Source organism: Nicotiana tomentosiformis, chromosome 8 (assembly GCF_000390325.3).
Source record: "Nicotiana tomentosiformis chromosome 8, ASM39032v3, whole genome shotgun sequence".
In the NCBI taxonomy this organism is placed as follows: Eukaryota; Viridiplantae; Streptophyta; class Magnoliopsida; order Solanales; family Solanaceae; genus Nicotiana; species Nicotiana tomentosiformis.
The window spans coordinates 72,561,379-72,577,435 of record NC_090819.1 but is presented as its reverse complement, the minus strand read 5'-3'; the positions used below and the strand labels follow the sequence as shown (position 1 = coordinate 72,577,435).

At 36.8% G+C, this 16,057-nt stretch overlaps 1 protein-coding gene across 2 annotated transcripts; it reads left to right on the top strand.

Moving 5' to 3' along the window:
- The first annotated feature begins 362 nt into the window (after window positions 1-362).
- LOC104091343 (F-box/FBD/LRR-repeat protein At1g13570-like) lies at window positions 363-7,321 on the top strand. 2 transcript variants are annotated; one of them, XM_009596669.4, is made up of 4 exons: window positions 363-509; window positions 5,471-6,318; window positions 6,430-6,594; window positions 6,682-7,321. In XM_009596669.4, exons 2-4 carry the CDS (start codon window positions 5,515-5,517, stop codon window positions 7,012-7,014), a joined length of 1,302 nt encoding a protein of 433 aa, XP_009594964.1. In that variant the 5' UTR covers window positions 363-509; window positions 5,471-5,514; the 3' UTR covers window positions 7,015-7,321. The 2 variants fall into 2 exon arrangements, with proteins under 2 accessions (XP_009594964.1, XP_070038523.1); XM_070182422.1 differs by lacking the exon at window positions 363-509 and adding an exon at window positions 3,552-4,745.
- Window positions 7,322-16,057: the final 8,736 nt, after the last annotated feature.

Sequence of the window (16,057 nt, the reverse complement as noted above, 5' to 3'; positions counted from 1 at the left end):
AAGTAGACAATGTTTGGTCAAGTAATACAATAAGAAGTGGAATTACCTTTTTTTTTTTTTTTTTTTTTTCTGAATTAGTTGCAAACGTTATATATTAGGTAAAACGGCCTCGGGACCACTTAAACTTGCACTAATTTGTTATCCCGGTATATAAACTTATAATTTTTTCATTTTAACACTTTTACTCGATAGAAAAAGTATTAATAACCATATTTGACCGTTTGACTATACTTATGTTTAGGTGGCTGAAGCATATCTGATGTGGACAAAATGCGTGCAAGTTACGCTTATATATTAATCATGACGTAGTTGGAAAGAATAATTAAACAATTTATTCCCCAAATCTTTTCTTTAAATGCATTGAGGGAGGAGTTAAAAAATACGAAACGCCACCAACTTTCACCATTTTATGGCACTTGGCAGCGTTGTACCCTCCACGGAGAAATGAAGAAAAAGAACTGTAAAAAGGGCACTGAAAAGTTGTAGCTTTTGGATCTCTCTCTCTACTGGTAATTCTCTGGACTCCATGATTTCATTATATAGTTTTGCTCTTTAATTTTTTATTTTCCCCATTTTTAAAAAAAATTTAATCTTGAGGGCCAGTGCCAGAAAGTTCAAAATTCGGTGGATAATAGGTCCGCTGTCTATCCTTCTCCCTTAACAGCTTATTTGGATGGTTGTTACCCATTGTATTGTAGTGTATTGTATTGTTATCCCAAAACAATATTTGTTTTAATTATTTATTTAAAATTGATTGTATCGTATTGTTAAATCCATTGTTCCTGAACAACCAAAAGTCCCATTTTATGAAACAACCGATTTGGTGTGGTGGGATCGTTTCCTATTTTCTTTTCTAATTATGCCCTTACTTATTACTCCATAATTCTATTTTATCATTTAATTTTTATTTTATTTTAATTCTAAATCTCCAACCTATTGACCTACTTTGTCTTCTTCCATCTTTTCTAGAGTTGGTTTGCCCAATTTTTTTTATTATCCAAGTCTCCGTTCGATTCTTTGTCTCTTTTCATCGTTTTAATTTTTTTTTGGTGTTGCTAATATTAGTTAACCTTTTTTCAAGATTTTTGCTCTTGTTTCCAAGTTACGTAATTAATGATAAATTAGTAGAAAGAGGTTTTCTTAAATATTTTTTTATGTGTAATTCTTGATAAATTTTATTTAAAATAATTGCGGGTATTTTAGTGAACTTATCAGTTACAGTACTGTACGATACCATCAAACTAACAACAAAAATATTATTTAACAACAGTAAACGATACAATCTATTCAAACGTTGTATCCATAAAACAATACAATACAATACAGTATAGTACAATATAATACATTATAAAACGATGGATAACATGATCCAAGCATAGTGTAAATAGGGATGGCATGCTGGCGGTGCGAGTTTTGACACATAAGGGGCTATGCGGGTTTAAAAACATGCGGTTTGGGTCGAAATTAAAAAATAATTGCGGGACCGGTGCAGGTTAGGATTTTAAATTTGTACAAAAATTAGAGCTTTTAACTTAAAATTTCTGGTTGTTCTCTTAATGATCTGGAAAGATTGGCTTTTTTTGCCTGACTGTACTGTTTCTTCGTCTCCTTTGCATAGAAATACAAACCTTACCGTGTTCAATTTCAACCTCAACAAATTAATAGAAATATTTCTCAGAGCAATTGTGTAGCTCTTTAATTGTTTGCTGAATGTATTTGTCCAGAAAAGCAAGTTCATGTCTTTTGTCACAGTCTAGTAATCTAAGATCACGATAATACGAAATTATCTTTTTTTTGGGTTTCTTTGTCCTAAGCTTTGAGATGTGAATGCTAATTTACTTGAACAACAATCAATATTTCACCAGAAATAGAACATATACCAAACTAAGCTACTATTCTTGGGATAAAAAAATGTTGCATAAGATGAACTTAAAGCTAAGTGATACTTGGAAATTCTGGCATTTACTTGAACCTGTAAAAAGCCTTTCGATGTCTCATCAAAGAATGGTCTCTTCATTTAGCTGCTTATCCTAATCATAGCTTCACTCACAGATACCATAGTTCATCAATAATATGTACTTAATTAAATAATGATAACATTTAGAACATTTTCAACATGTGTTTTATAAGATGGTAAAAACCTTTTAAATTAAATTAATACTACTTAGCAGAAAAATGAAAAGGAATTTTATGAGTCTCATATTTTACTATCAAATTCATTCAAAAAAGAAAAAAACAACAGATTATGCTATGCGGGGCGGGGCGGGTTAAAAACAACATATTATGCTATGCGGAACAGCGCAGATTGAAGTCTTCACGGGTTTATGCGGGTTTGCCCTGCAACCGCACCGCCCAACACCGTTTGCCATTTTAAATACTAGTTTTTGGTACTTTTACAGTACATTTTTGGTACTATTTAATAAAAGTTATCTTTTGATCAAAGAAAATTCGCAAGAAACTTGCGACAAGCTACAAAAGAATTTCATTTACCATATTTGGTTATATGATGTTTATCAAAGTCAATAAGAAAACACGAGACATTTGGTTTTCTAATATATTTTTGTTTTGTTGTTTCCTTCCCTATTCAGAAGAATTAAGTTTGTTTTGCCGCCTTGCTATAACATTTTATAGGTTTACAAGGTTGATCATTCTTATAGAAGTTCAAAATGTCCTCTTGAATCAATTCCTGGTTCTGCATCATTCTTCATGCAGGCATGAAAATATGAAGAATTAGAATCCCCTAATTTCAACCACTGCACCCCTTGATTTCTGGTGTAGAATACTTTCCTCAACTAGTGTCCACTTCTCTAGCCGCATTCTGAGTTCCTTTTCATTATAATGTACAAGATCCCTCATTTTTTCTTGAACCTGCTGTAGAATATTGAGTATTCAGCTCCATAATGCTACAGTCAATCCTCTGTGAATTCCCACAATAGCCAAATTCTGCCCCTAGCACAGCAGGCATATTTGGATCACCATTCCCATCCAGTTGCAATTCTCTTTATTATCTGGCCAGCCTTGTTGTCATTTACTCTATGCTCTAAAACTGCAACTAATACTACATTATTTTCTCTAAGGAGCACCTTTAACTCTTTTTGCTTCTCTGAGATGGAATGAGTAGGATCCACCTGCTGTGTCTCATTTATAGCAAGGGGACTGGATCCCATTAGTAACAGTCACAGTACTAAAATTCTGGAGCATCAACTTGTGCAGTCTTTTTCTCCCTCTAATTTCTTTCCTGCCCTCCTTGTATAACCTGCTGGCCTACATTTGATCTTATCTGCAGGCCTAGGGCTCTGCATAATTTGGTAAATATCGAATTATCGTACCGAAACAAAAAATTTTGGTATTTTGTATTCGATATTTTGGTATTCGGAATGGTATTGGTTTAAGTTTAAAAAAAATAATTGGTATTAAGTATGGTATTTTAAAATGAAATACCGAAATAACAATAGCGTACCGAAATATATATTATATTACACAATACACATTATTAATTATAACATAAATATAAAAAATCTAAAATTTTACTTTCCCTTATTGTCTAAGTTCATCAATTAATTCTAAGCAAGTAACGAGACATTTCTAATGATCAAGTTTATTCCTTTGTGTACAATTTTCTCTCTCTAAGTTGATATTTGCTGGTTTTGGATAAAACTTTTGTCAACAAACGTTTTTAGTTTTATAATTTTGAGTACTTTAATTAAGAATATCACAAGTCTATGACTCTATACACTAGTTAGTATTCAAACCGAAGTTAACAAATCGAATAAACCGAAAACGAAAAGAGAAAAATCGAACCATACCGAATTTAATTAGGTGCGGTATTGGTATAGCATTTTAAGAAAAATCGAATACCGAAAATACCGAACCGAAATATCTAAATACCGTACCGTTCCGACCGACGAACACCACTATCTGCGGCTGTTGAGAAGCACCTCCTATATTAGACCCCTTCACAGCCTCCTGCCCAGATACTCTCTCCCTGTGTCCATCTTCCTTTGAGCCTTGCTTCACCCACTCCATTCTACCCTTAGCATTTCTCATTTTGGGCTGTGGAACTGGTGGTTTGGGATTCTGACATTTGTGCTCAACCTGTAAGCTAATCGAGCAGTACTCTGGCACCCATTCATACTCGATCACTTGGTCAACTCCATTAGGATCCTGGACTTCAATTGTGCTAGGGATTGTTCCTTTTATGTCCATTTCTACCAACAATCGAGCATATGAGATACGAGCCACACTAGAAGTACATTCATCTGCATGCAGAGGGATCTCCAAATCCATTCCCCACTGGAGCAACTGGAGCTGCAGCTTCAGCTTCAGCCCCAGTTTGCTGTAATTGTGACTCTTTTTCCCTTGAGGCATTAACAGACTTTGGAATAGGTGTTGCAATAGACCTACTATTACTTGTTCCAGCAGTCGAAGCAACTGGAACTGCAGCTTCAATCTTCCGTTTTCTGTAATTCAGCTCCGTATCCCTGAGACATTGATGATTGATAGGCTTTGGAATAGCCCTCTCTTGAGTTGCAATAGGCCTACCATCGCTCGTTCCAGCAGCTGGGAGGTTTGTGAAAAGTCCTTACCACTCGAGAGGCGGCCATTGTTCCATGTCAAAGATCTCATGTACCTTTATTTCCAGACTTTCCCAGATCCAGATTCCTTTTCATTTGCTTTCTCTGTCGTGTGGGTCGTCAGTTGGTTCTTATTTCCGGTCTTTTTTGGCCTCCCTCCAAACATTTCTGGTAGGATGCGCACTATGAGGTTTTCTCTTTTCATTTCCCCGGTGGTGTGTTTTGTTTGACCTGTTTAGAGATGAGAACAGATGTTGTTCGGATGTTCCTCACAATTGAGTTGCATATCCTAGTTTATGTTACCTATATAATTTTTTCATATCGAGAGAATGACTTATCTCTATAAATGGGCAAGTAGGCGATCTTCAAGAACTTAAAATGTCATAAGAGAGTATTCCTTTTTAGAATTTTAACATCTCCCTTGGGTGCTCTCTCTTTCAGATGCTTCAGCTTGTATTCCTAATATGTTATGTAACTCTTGGTCTTCTAAGTTTCATTTATCTGCTAAAACAACATGATTAATTAGAGTATATTTTACTTCTATCTTGAATTCCCTACACGCATGAGCGCACTTCTTTAATCTCCTTGATTAAATTCCTGTATGCACCACTGCTATCTCCAATCTACGTTCTTTCCTGGTACTCTTTGATGTATCATGATTTTGTCTCTCTGATATAGCTAAACAAACAACAACAACGACAGCTACTAATACTCAGTCCCAAACAATTTGGGATTGGCAATGTGAATCCTCATTTCATCATCATTACCAAAATAACTCCGATGGTAAAACGCTAAAATTTTATGTAGTAGAAAACGTTGAACTACTAGTTATTATAGTTATGCATACATTGTTGAAATGTGTACTAATGAGAATTTGGATATTTTCTCTATCCCAGATTTTAATTTTCAGGGTAGCCTGCAAACTCGTCAGTACTAGACCATGAGGAGTGCTAGTAGATCTGGTGTAGTTACAATTAGCAATTTGCCTTGTAATGTTGTGGATGGGATTCTAGGGTGCTTGCCTTTGAAAGATGCAGTGAAGACCAGTATCTTGTCAAAAGACTGGAGGTACAAATGGGTAACACGTCAAGAACTTGATTTTAGTGATGAGTTTTTCAAGTCTTTCAAAGAAAAACAAGAAGCCAAGGCAATCATTTACCAAGTCCTACTACTCCATAGAGGACCAATACTGAAGTTTAAACTTGGAGGTCGTAACTTGAAAAGTTGTCCGGATATTGATCACTGGATACTCTTCTTGTCAAAGAAAAATATCCAGGAATTCACCCTTTACATGTGGTCAGACAACAAATATTATTTACCTTCTCACTTGTTTACATTCCAGGAACTAAGGTATCTGGAAGTTAGTGAATGCTTGTTCCACCCTCCACCCGGTTTCGAAGGGTTTGAGAAGCTTATTAGTCTTGATCTTCAGCATGTCACCTTTGTTCCAGCAACATTCAAAGATTTCATCTTAAAATGCCCATCGCTTGAAAGATTAATGTTGCGTTGGTGCACAGACTTTGACACCCTTGAAATTGATGCCCCTACTCTCAAATTCTTTGATTTTACAGGAGAATCAAAGTCCATTTGCTTCAAGAACGCTCCTATGCTTGAAAACGTTTCTGTGTATCTTTCTGTTTCACGAGTCTTGCCTTATCCATCTCATGTTTGTTCTAATCTTACAAAGTTCTTCCATTACATGCCTTCCCTGAAGGAACTGGATCTATGTAATTCTACATTAGAGGTAATGTACATTTGTGATACTATTAATTATAGTCTAATGAAACTTTCTACGTATCATAACCAAATGATGTATCTGATTCGTATTTCAAACGAATTTTTGACTTGCGTCTAGTACTTGATCATGGGAGGTGTACCAGAGAGTCCCCCAACTGCTCTGAACAATATCAAATCTCTCAGAATGTCGGACATGTCTTTCAGAAACGTTGAGCAGGTTTCAGGTGCTGTTTACTTGATTACAAGCTGCCCCAAATTACAAGAGCTTACAATTGATATTACTGTAAGTACTCTGCTTTTTTCTTATTAATGTTATTGAATATGGTTTCCTCATTTGGACTCACCTAACCATTCCTTGATAACCCATTAGGTTTCAGCGGGAAATGTTGTGGAACCTGTTGTACAATTCTTACGAGCCCAATCAATCTCGTGTGGTGTTGCGAAGCTGCTTCAAAGAGTGGAGATGAGTTATTTTACTGGTGCTGAGACGGAAATGGAATTTGTTAGATTTATATTGGCATCAGCACCTGTACTCGAGGAAATCTTAATTTGGAATGTTGCACATCACTTTCATCGGAGTACACAGATGATGGATGATGAGATGAAACTATTCGGCCGAGCATCACCCAATGTTAGAATCATACTTGAAGTTTTCACAGAAGAAGACTGTGTGTTACTTGAACCCGAAGAAGTCATGGATTAAGTGCCATGGCTTTGCTTATTATTTTTACTTGGTCTAGTCCATGTTCTTCCCTAATACTCTCTCATCTGGAGGTTTGTGCTCTCTGATAAAATCGTATGTTGCAATTACTAATAGTTGAACTAGTAGTTGTATGGCTATGGAGACATATCAAGATTTTGTATTCATGGCAAGTCTTTTGGATAGTCTTTATATAGTAAATTTAATGTGGGAAGGCATTAATTTGCTATGTTCAATTAGTTAACTTTCCTGATGTTAGTTTCCAGAAGTGTTAGCAAAGTCGCTAGTATTATACCATGAGGATTTCTCAGCGCTCTGTTGTAGATATTGTTAGTCCCGTCAATATTGCTGTATTTGTAAATAATAATTCTGGAAAATATAAGTTATCGCAATGAAACAGTAATTAATTCGAGCCCACTGAATTCACAGTGTTTCCTTAAGGAATTTAATCCTCTCCTAGTACCCAAGGTTATGGATTATTTCCTCCCAGGATAGAACGAATAACACACTGATGTAGCGGTACTTCAAACCCCAGTGTTTCAGCGAACACAAAGTTCGGTAGCAAATCACACTTACAGTTGCTTTGTTTGAAGTTAAAACAATGCAGAACAAAGGAGTAGAAACTCAGAAAATCGTATGGATGCTGAGAGGAAGGAGTGCAATGTATAGCCAAATCTGTTGAGCGATTTCAGTTTTGTGTCTTGTGCATTGTGTGTGTCTTTCTTCAACAGCTGCTGCACATATATATAGCAGCCAGTGTTGAAGAAGAACAAGCGTCCACCCTCCATGGTGGAGCAAGCATTAGCTTGTTTGTGGAGCAAGCACTTGTTTGTGGAGCAAGCACATTCATGGTGGGAAGAGCATTAGGCGGCTGCCTGGTGGTCAATACATGGATTGAAAAATATCCGTTATAAATACGGATAATCTTACGTTAATATTTACTATTAACAAATAAATTTGGTCCAAAAAATTAATCAATCAATCATTTGACCAAATCCGAATCCGAATCCGCCGAAGCCGAAGCCGAAGCCATAGCCGAAGCCGAGCCGAGCGAGCGACGACGACGACGGCGCGAGGCTTGCTTTCTTCTTAACTCCTTAAGAGCTACAAGAAGAGCAATTATATATATACCCACCAAAATTTTTTTCCTCTTCCAATATGGGACAATGTCTCATTGTCAAGAGGGGGAAACTTAAAATTTTACTCAAAAAATTTTATTTTCCCTCCATTTTCCATTCACCCTCATTTCAAGACTATTTCATCTTAAAAACAAAACCTCAACAATCCCCCACATGAATGGGGAATGGCTATATCACGGAAGTATGCATGAAAAAACTGTGTGATTTGCAAGCAAGGATTAATCGCATCTGGATAAGTAGGTTTCCCTTTGAACTTTTCGTAGTAAACTTATGTCGGATATACTCGGTCAATCGGAAGATTTGATATCTTTGAACCGCCGATCTTTGGTGTATACCTAGACAACCATAAGTCACACAATCAACCCTTAACTGTCTTTGGTTCTCATTGTTGTGTTCGTTTCAGCCATGAACACCGCCTGGTTTCATAAGTGCGTAGAGAACTGGCCTTACAAAATTCTCCTTGAAGCGGCTAACACTTCACACTTACATAGGTGATTCCTAAACGTGTCATCCTGTAGATACACTATTTGATATACCCCGTATCAAATTTAGAAATTATTAAAAAGCCTTAATGCTTTATCCTTGGTACTGAACATTGTCTCATCACGAGAACGGACTAAAATTTTATTTGACAATGTTGAACCGTCATTAATGACTTTGTTTGATCTCCTTGAACCTAGATCTTGGGATCTCCAGTCTTCTAGGTAGAGTTACCGCCACAATGACTTGTTCTCGGCCATAGCCCCATTCCCCTTGATGATTTCTCAACTACCTCTCTAGTTAGGCCTTTTGTAAGTAGATCCGACACATTATCACTTGACTTTACATAGTCAATCGTGATAATTCCTCTAGAGAGTAATTGCCTAACGGTTTTATGTCTTCGTCGTATATGACGAGATTTACCGTTATACATAACGCTCCCAGCCCTTCCAATTGCCGCTTGACTATCACAATGTATGCATATTGGTGCCAATGGTTTGGGCCAAAATGGAATGTCTTCCAAGAAATTCCGGAGCCATTCAGCTTCTTCACCGGCTTTATCTAAGGCTATGAATTCAGCCTCCATTGTAGAGCGGGCAATACATGTTTGTTTGGACGACTTCCAAGATACCGCTCCTCCACCAATAGTGAATACATATCCACTCATGGACTTAGAATCAGTTGAACCGGTGATCCAATTTGCATCACAGTATCCCTCAATCACCGCAGGAAATTTGCTGTAGTGCAAGTCAAAATTCTGGGTATGTTCTAAATATCCCAAAACTCGTTTCATTGCCATCCAATGAGATTGGCCTGGATTGCTCGTATATCGACTCAGTTTACTTATAGCACAAGCTATATCTGGTCGTGTACAATTCATGATATACATTAAGCATCCCAATACACGAGCATAATCCAATTGTGATATGCTTTGGCCTTTGTTCTTTGCTAATGCAAGATTCACGTCAATTGGAGTCTTTGCAACTTTAAAGCCCAAGTGCTTGAATTTTTCAAGTACTGTCTTAATATAATGAGATTGTGACAATGCCAGACCTTGAGGAGTCTTATGGATCTTAATTCCCAGAATTAAATCAGCAACTCCCAAGTCTTTCATATCAAACTTGCTATTGAGCATACGCTTAGTAGCATTTATGTTGGCAATGTCATTACTCATTATCAGCATATCATCCACATATAGGCAAACAATGACTATGTGATTTGGAACATTTTTAATGTACACACATTTATCACATTCATTTATCTTAAAACCATTTGACAACATTGTTTGGTCAAATTTCGCATGCCATTGTTTGGGTGCTTGTTTTAGTCCGTAAAGAGACTTAACAAGTCTACATACCTTCTTTTCTTTACCTGGAACCACAAACCCTTCAGGTTGTTCCATGTAAATTTCTTCCTCCAACTCTCCATTTAAGAAGGCTGTCTTAACATCTATTTGATGAATTTCAAGACCATACACTGCAGCTAATGCTACTAACATCCGTATGGACGTAATTCTTGTAACTGAAAAGTATGTATCAAAGTAGTCTAGACCTTCTCGTTGTCTATACCCTTTGACTACGAGTCTTGCCTTGAATTTATCAATAGTGCCATCACCTTTGATTTTTCTCTTAAAAATCCATTTAGAACCCAAAGGTTTATTTCCAGGAGGAAGATCAACCAATTTCCATGTATGGTTGTTCAATATGGATTCTATTTCACTATTGACTGCCTCTTTCTAAAACAATGATTCGGAAGAAATCATAGCTTCTTTAAACGTTTGAGGCTCATTCTCCAATAAGAAAGTCACAAAATCTTGTCCAAATGAAGTAGAAGTTCTTTGACGTTTATTACGTCTTGGATCCTCCTGATTACATGTACTTTCTTTTTTTTTTCTTCCCGAGGTCGTTTAGATCCTTCACCAAACGACTCATATTCCTTTTTATACGGATATATATTTTCAAAGAACTCAGCATTATCTGATTCTATAACCGTATTATTATGAATGTCGGGATTTTCTGATTTATGAACCAGAAATCGATATGCTTTACTATTTGTCGCATATCCTATGAAAACACAATCAACGATTTTTGGTCCTATCTTTACCCTTTTGGGTTTAGGAACTTGCACTTTTTCCAAACACCCCCACACTTTAAAATAATTCAAGTTGGGCTTCCTTCCTTTCCATTTTTTTATATGGAATGGATTGTGTTTTGCTATGGGGCACTCGATTTAATATTCGATTAGCCGTAAGAATGGCTTCCCCCCACAAGTTCTGTGGCAAACCAGAACTTATCAAGAACGCGTTCATCATCTCCTTTAATGTGCGATTCTTTCTTTCCGCAATCCCATTAGATTGGGGCGTTTAAGGGCTGTTGTTTGATGAATAATTCCATATTCTAAACATATTTCTTCAAAAGGAGATTCATATTCACCACCCCTATCACTTCTTATCATTTTTACTTTCTTGTTAAGTTGCGTTTCAACTTCATTTTTGTATTGCCTGAATGCGTCTATTGCTTCATCTTTACTATTCAGTAAGTAAACATAGCAATATCGAGTACCATCGTCAATAAAAGTTATGAAATACTTCTTTCCACCGCGAGATGGTATTGACTTCATGTCACAAATATCTGTGTGAATTAAGTCTAAAGGATTTGAATTCCTTTCAACTGACTTATAAGGATGTTTAACATACTTAGATTCCACACATGTTTGACATTTTGATTTTTCGCATTCAAACTTGGGCAGTACTTCCAAGTTAATCATTTTCCGCAAGGTTTTATAATTGACATGACCCAAACGTACATGCCATAAATCATTTGACTCAAGTAAGTAAGAAGAAGCTGAAATATTATTATTATTTTCCACAACCATTACATTTAGATTGAAAAGGCCCTCGGTGAGGTAACCTTTTCCTACAAATATTTCATTCTTACTTATGACAACCTTGTTGGACACAAAAACGCACTTAATACCGTGCTTAACAAGAAGTCCAGTAGAGTCTAAATTCTTTCTCATTTCGGGAACATGAAGGACATTGTTCAAAGTCATGACCTTGCCAGAAGTCATTTTCAGAAATATCTTCCCATATCCTTTATCTTTTGCTGTTGAAGCATTTCCCATATAAACTGTTTCTCCGGGTCCAGCAGGAGCATAAGTAGCAAAAGCTTCTCTAACTGCACAAACATAGCGAGTGGCTCCTGAATCAAACCACCACAGTTTAGGATTTCCCACCAAGTTACATTCAGAAAGCATGGCACACAAGTTATCAACATCATCATGCTTTACTACCATGTTTGCTTGACCCCTTTTCTTGTCTTTCTTCGGAGCACGACACTCCATAGATTTGTGTCCGTTTTTTCCACAGTTATAGCAGTTTCCACTGAACCGCTTCTTGCTTGGGTTGTATTTCGGACCCGAAGCCTTCTTCCTCTTTTTGTTATCTTCAACAATATTTGCTCCCATTATTGTTGAATTTCCACGGCCTCTCCTTTCAGCAGCTTTATTGTCCTCTTCGATTCTCAACCGAACAATGAGATCTTCAAGGGACATTTCCTTTCGTTTGTGTTTCAAATAATTTTTGAAGTCCTTCCACAACGGAGGCAACTTCTCAATCATTGCTGCTACTTGGAATGCTTCATTGATGACAAGACCTTCAGCAAGTAGATCATGAATAATCACTTGCAATTCCTGGACTTGGGTAATAACAGACTTGCTATCTACCATTTTGTAGTCCAAAAATTTTGCGGCAACGAATTTCTTCATCCCGGCATCTTCAGTTTTATATTTCTTTTCAAGCGCATTCCACAATTCTTTTGACGTCTCCACGCCACTGTATACATTATACAGATTATCATCCAGTCCGCTAAGAATATAATTCTTGCACAAAAAATCAGAATGCTTCCACGCTTCAATCACGATAAAGCGTTCATTCTCTGGAGTTTTATCTGGCAGATCAGGAACATCTTCCTTGATGAACTTCTGTCGACATAACATAGTTAAGTAGAAGAACATCTTCTACTGCCAGCGCTTGAAATCAATCCCAAAAAAGTTTCCGGGTTTTTCTGTCGGTGTTCGGCTTGTCGATGCATTGGCAGTCACCATCGGAACAACTTGGTTTTCGCTTTCAGTCGTCATTTTTTTTCTGTAAAAGAATGACACAAACAAACGTTTAATACACGTTTTCAAACTGGAGTAAAAATCACGTAGATTTTAATCTCCAACAAAATGCCACGAAGGCTTTACTCTCCAAAATGGGAGTACACAAAAGCACAAAGGTTTTAGTTTGCAGAATAATAAGAATAACACAAATACAGAAATAAATATTAAATTCCTTAAGATTGTTAGTCCCGCCAATATTGCTGTATTTGTAAATAATAATTCTGGAAAATATAAGTTATCGTAATGAAACAGTAATTAATTCGAGCCCACTGAATTCACAGTGTTTCCTTAAGGAATTTAATCCCCTCCTAGTACCCAAGGTTATGGATTATTTTCTCTCAGGATAGAACGAATAACACACTGGTGTAGCGGTACTTCAAACCCCAGTGTTTCAGCGAACACAAAGTTCGGTAGCAAATCACACTTACAGTTGCTTTGTTTGAAGTTAAAACAATACAGAACAAAGGAGTAAAAACTCAGTAAATCGTATGGAAATGCTGAGAGGAAGGAGTGCAATGTATAGCCAAGTCTGTTGAGCGATTTCAGTTTTGTGTCTTGTGTATTGTGTGTGTCTTTCTTCAACAGCTGCTGTACATATATATAGCAGCCAGTGTTGAAGAAGAACAATCGTCCACCCTCTATGGTGGAGCAAGCATTAGCTTGTTTGTGGAGCAAGCACTTGTTTGTGGAGCAAGCACATTCATGGTGGGAAGAGCATTAGGCGGCTTCCTGGTGGACAATACACGGTTACTATTAACAAATAAATTTGGTGAAAAAAATTAATCAATCAATCATTTGACCGAATCCGAATCCGAATCCGAAGCCGAAGCCGAAGCCGAAGCCATAGCCGTAGCCGTAGCCGAAGCCGAGCCGAGCGAGTGACGACGACGACGGTGCGAGGCTTGCTTTCTTCTTAACTCTTTAAGAGCTACAAGAAGAGCAATTATATATATACCCACCAAAAATCTTTTCCTCTTCCAATATGGGACAATGTCTCATTATCAAGAGAGGAAAACTTAAAATTTTACTCAAAAAATTTCATTTTCCCTCCATTTCCCATTCACCCTCATTTCAAGACTATTTCATCTTAAAAACAAAACCTCAACAGATATGATTAGTAATTTATCCTGTAATATTGTAGAGAATATACCAGGTGCTTGTATTTGCGAGCTGTAATGAGGACCAATATCTTGTCAAAATACTAGAGATACAAATGGGTCAGGCGTCCAAAATTCGAGTATTTCCCATAAAACCCGATACCTAAGACACTAATTTACAACATACCTGCTACTCCATGAAGAACAAATACTAAAGTTTAGTCTATGGGGCCTGGAAGAGTTGTCCTGATTTTGACCATTGGATTTTGTTTCCCTCGAAGAAAGGTGTCAAGGAGCATATTCTACAATTCATAAAACCCCAAGCAAACTCATAAAAAGTATGTATGTTCCGGATTTGTGATGGTCTTGAGCCGCCAATGGGATTTTTCGAGATTTATATTGTCATCTGCACTTGAAGAAATCTATATTTAGAATCACACATTCTTTTGTTGATCGGGTTATGCTGATGATCCATGAGATGAAACAACTTTTGCGTGCGTTGTAACGACCCGACCATCGTTTTGTATATTTAAGCCCCGTTCCTCTATTGATGCTTTCGGTATGTGTGTTTGATATTTTATGACTTGTGGGATGGTTGGTTTAGTTTTGGGAATGTTTGAGAGTAATTTGGAACACTTAGGGTGTGTTTGGTATAACAGAAAATGTTTTTCGTGGAAAATATTTTCCAAGAAAATATTTTTTTTGGAAAACAAGTAGTAATCTTACTCATTTTCCGGTGTTTGATACACAAATTAAGGAAAATAACTTCTCAAGAGTATTCATAAATTATAATTTAGATACAATAAACATGAAACCATAAATTTTCGAACCAACAACCTTCCGAACCCATAAATTTCATAAACTTCTGAACTGCTAAACTTTCGAACCCGTAAACTCTATAATTTCTAAACCCGCAAACTTCCATACACATAAACCTCCGAACTCATAATTTTGGAACTCGTAAAATTTCGAACCTGTAAATTAAAAAATAAAAAAACCAGAACTGAAAATCAAAAATACAAAAAAAAAAGTAATTTTTTTGCGGGGGGGGTGGGTGGGTGGTTCAGAAAATTAAAAATACAAAAAAACACAATTGTGGGGGTGGGGGGTGGGGGTGGGTGGGTGGCATAGAAAAACAAATAGAAAATTGAAATTGGAGGGGGTTGGGGTTAGATGTGAGGGTAAGTTGAGTTTTTGAAAAATATTTTCCTAAATTTTTCTAGGGAAGTCATTTTCCTCCAATTTCAGGAAAATGTGATATCTAGGAAAATATTTTTCAAACTATTTTATGCAACCAAACAGTGGAAAATGGAAAAACATTTTTCGAAAAATATTTTCTGTCATACCAAACACACCCTTAGTCTCTTTTTGGATGTTTAAATTGTAAGAGTTGAATTTTGAGTAGATGACCTCGGATTGGTGATTTGATGGTTTCAATAGATTAGTATGGTGATTTTGGACTAAAGCGTATGTTCGGATATGGATTTAGAGGTTCCTATAAGGTTTCAGCTCTATTTGCCAGAAGTTGGCAATTTGAATGTTTGGAGAGTCCATAGGTTTGACCGGGAGTTGACTTTGATATTATCAGGTTCCCATTTGTATTTTGGACTTTGGATAGGTTCATTTAGTTGATTGAAACTTGTGTGCAAAGTTTGGTTGTGATCTAGAATGTCTAAGTATGATTAGGATGCATTTGACAAAGTTGGGTTATTTATAGATCTTTGATTTTTGGTTTTGATGTTATTTGTGGTGTTTAGGGCCTTTGGATAAGTTTGAATTAGGTATATGGACTTGTTGGTAAGATTGGACAGGGTCCCGGAAGGCTCGGGTGAGTTTCGGATCACCTGGAGCATGTTTGGAGATTGCCGATTTATTTGATGTTTGGTGTTACATCGCATTTAAGAGGGGTATTGATAACTAGGGGTTTTAGCCTATTATTTACTCTCTTTTGCTTAGGTTTTAGGTAAAAAATGTGTAAAGGTATTCCCAAAAATTAAATTAATGTGCTTGCTTGCAGGGTTTGGTCAAAATGAGGCAAAAAAACCATAATCAACTCGTGAAGGAGTCAAACCTGCACGAATCCAAAGTTGAGACTGGAGCGCTGAGAACGGCAGAAAAGCACGGCCGCGTAAGGACCACCGCTGAGGTGGCCACTATTACGCGGTACGT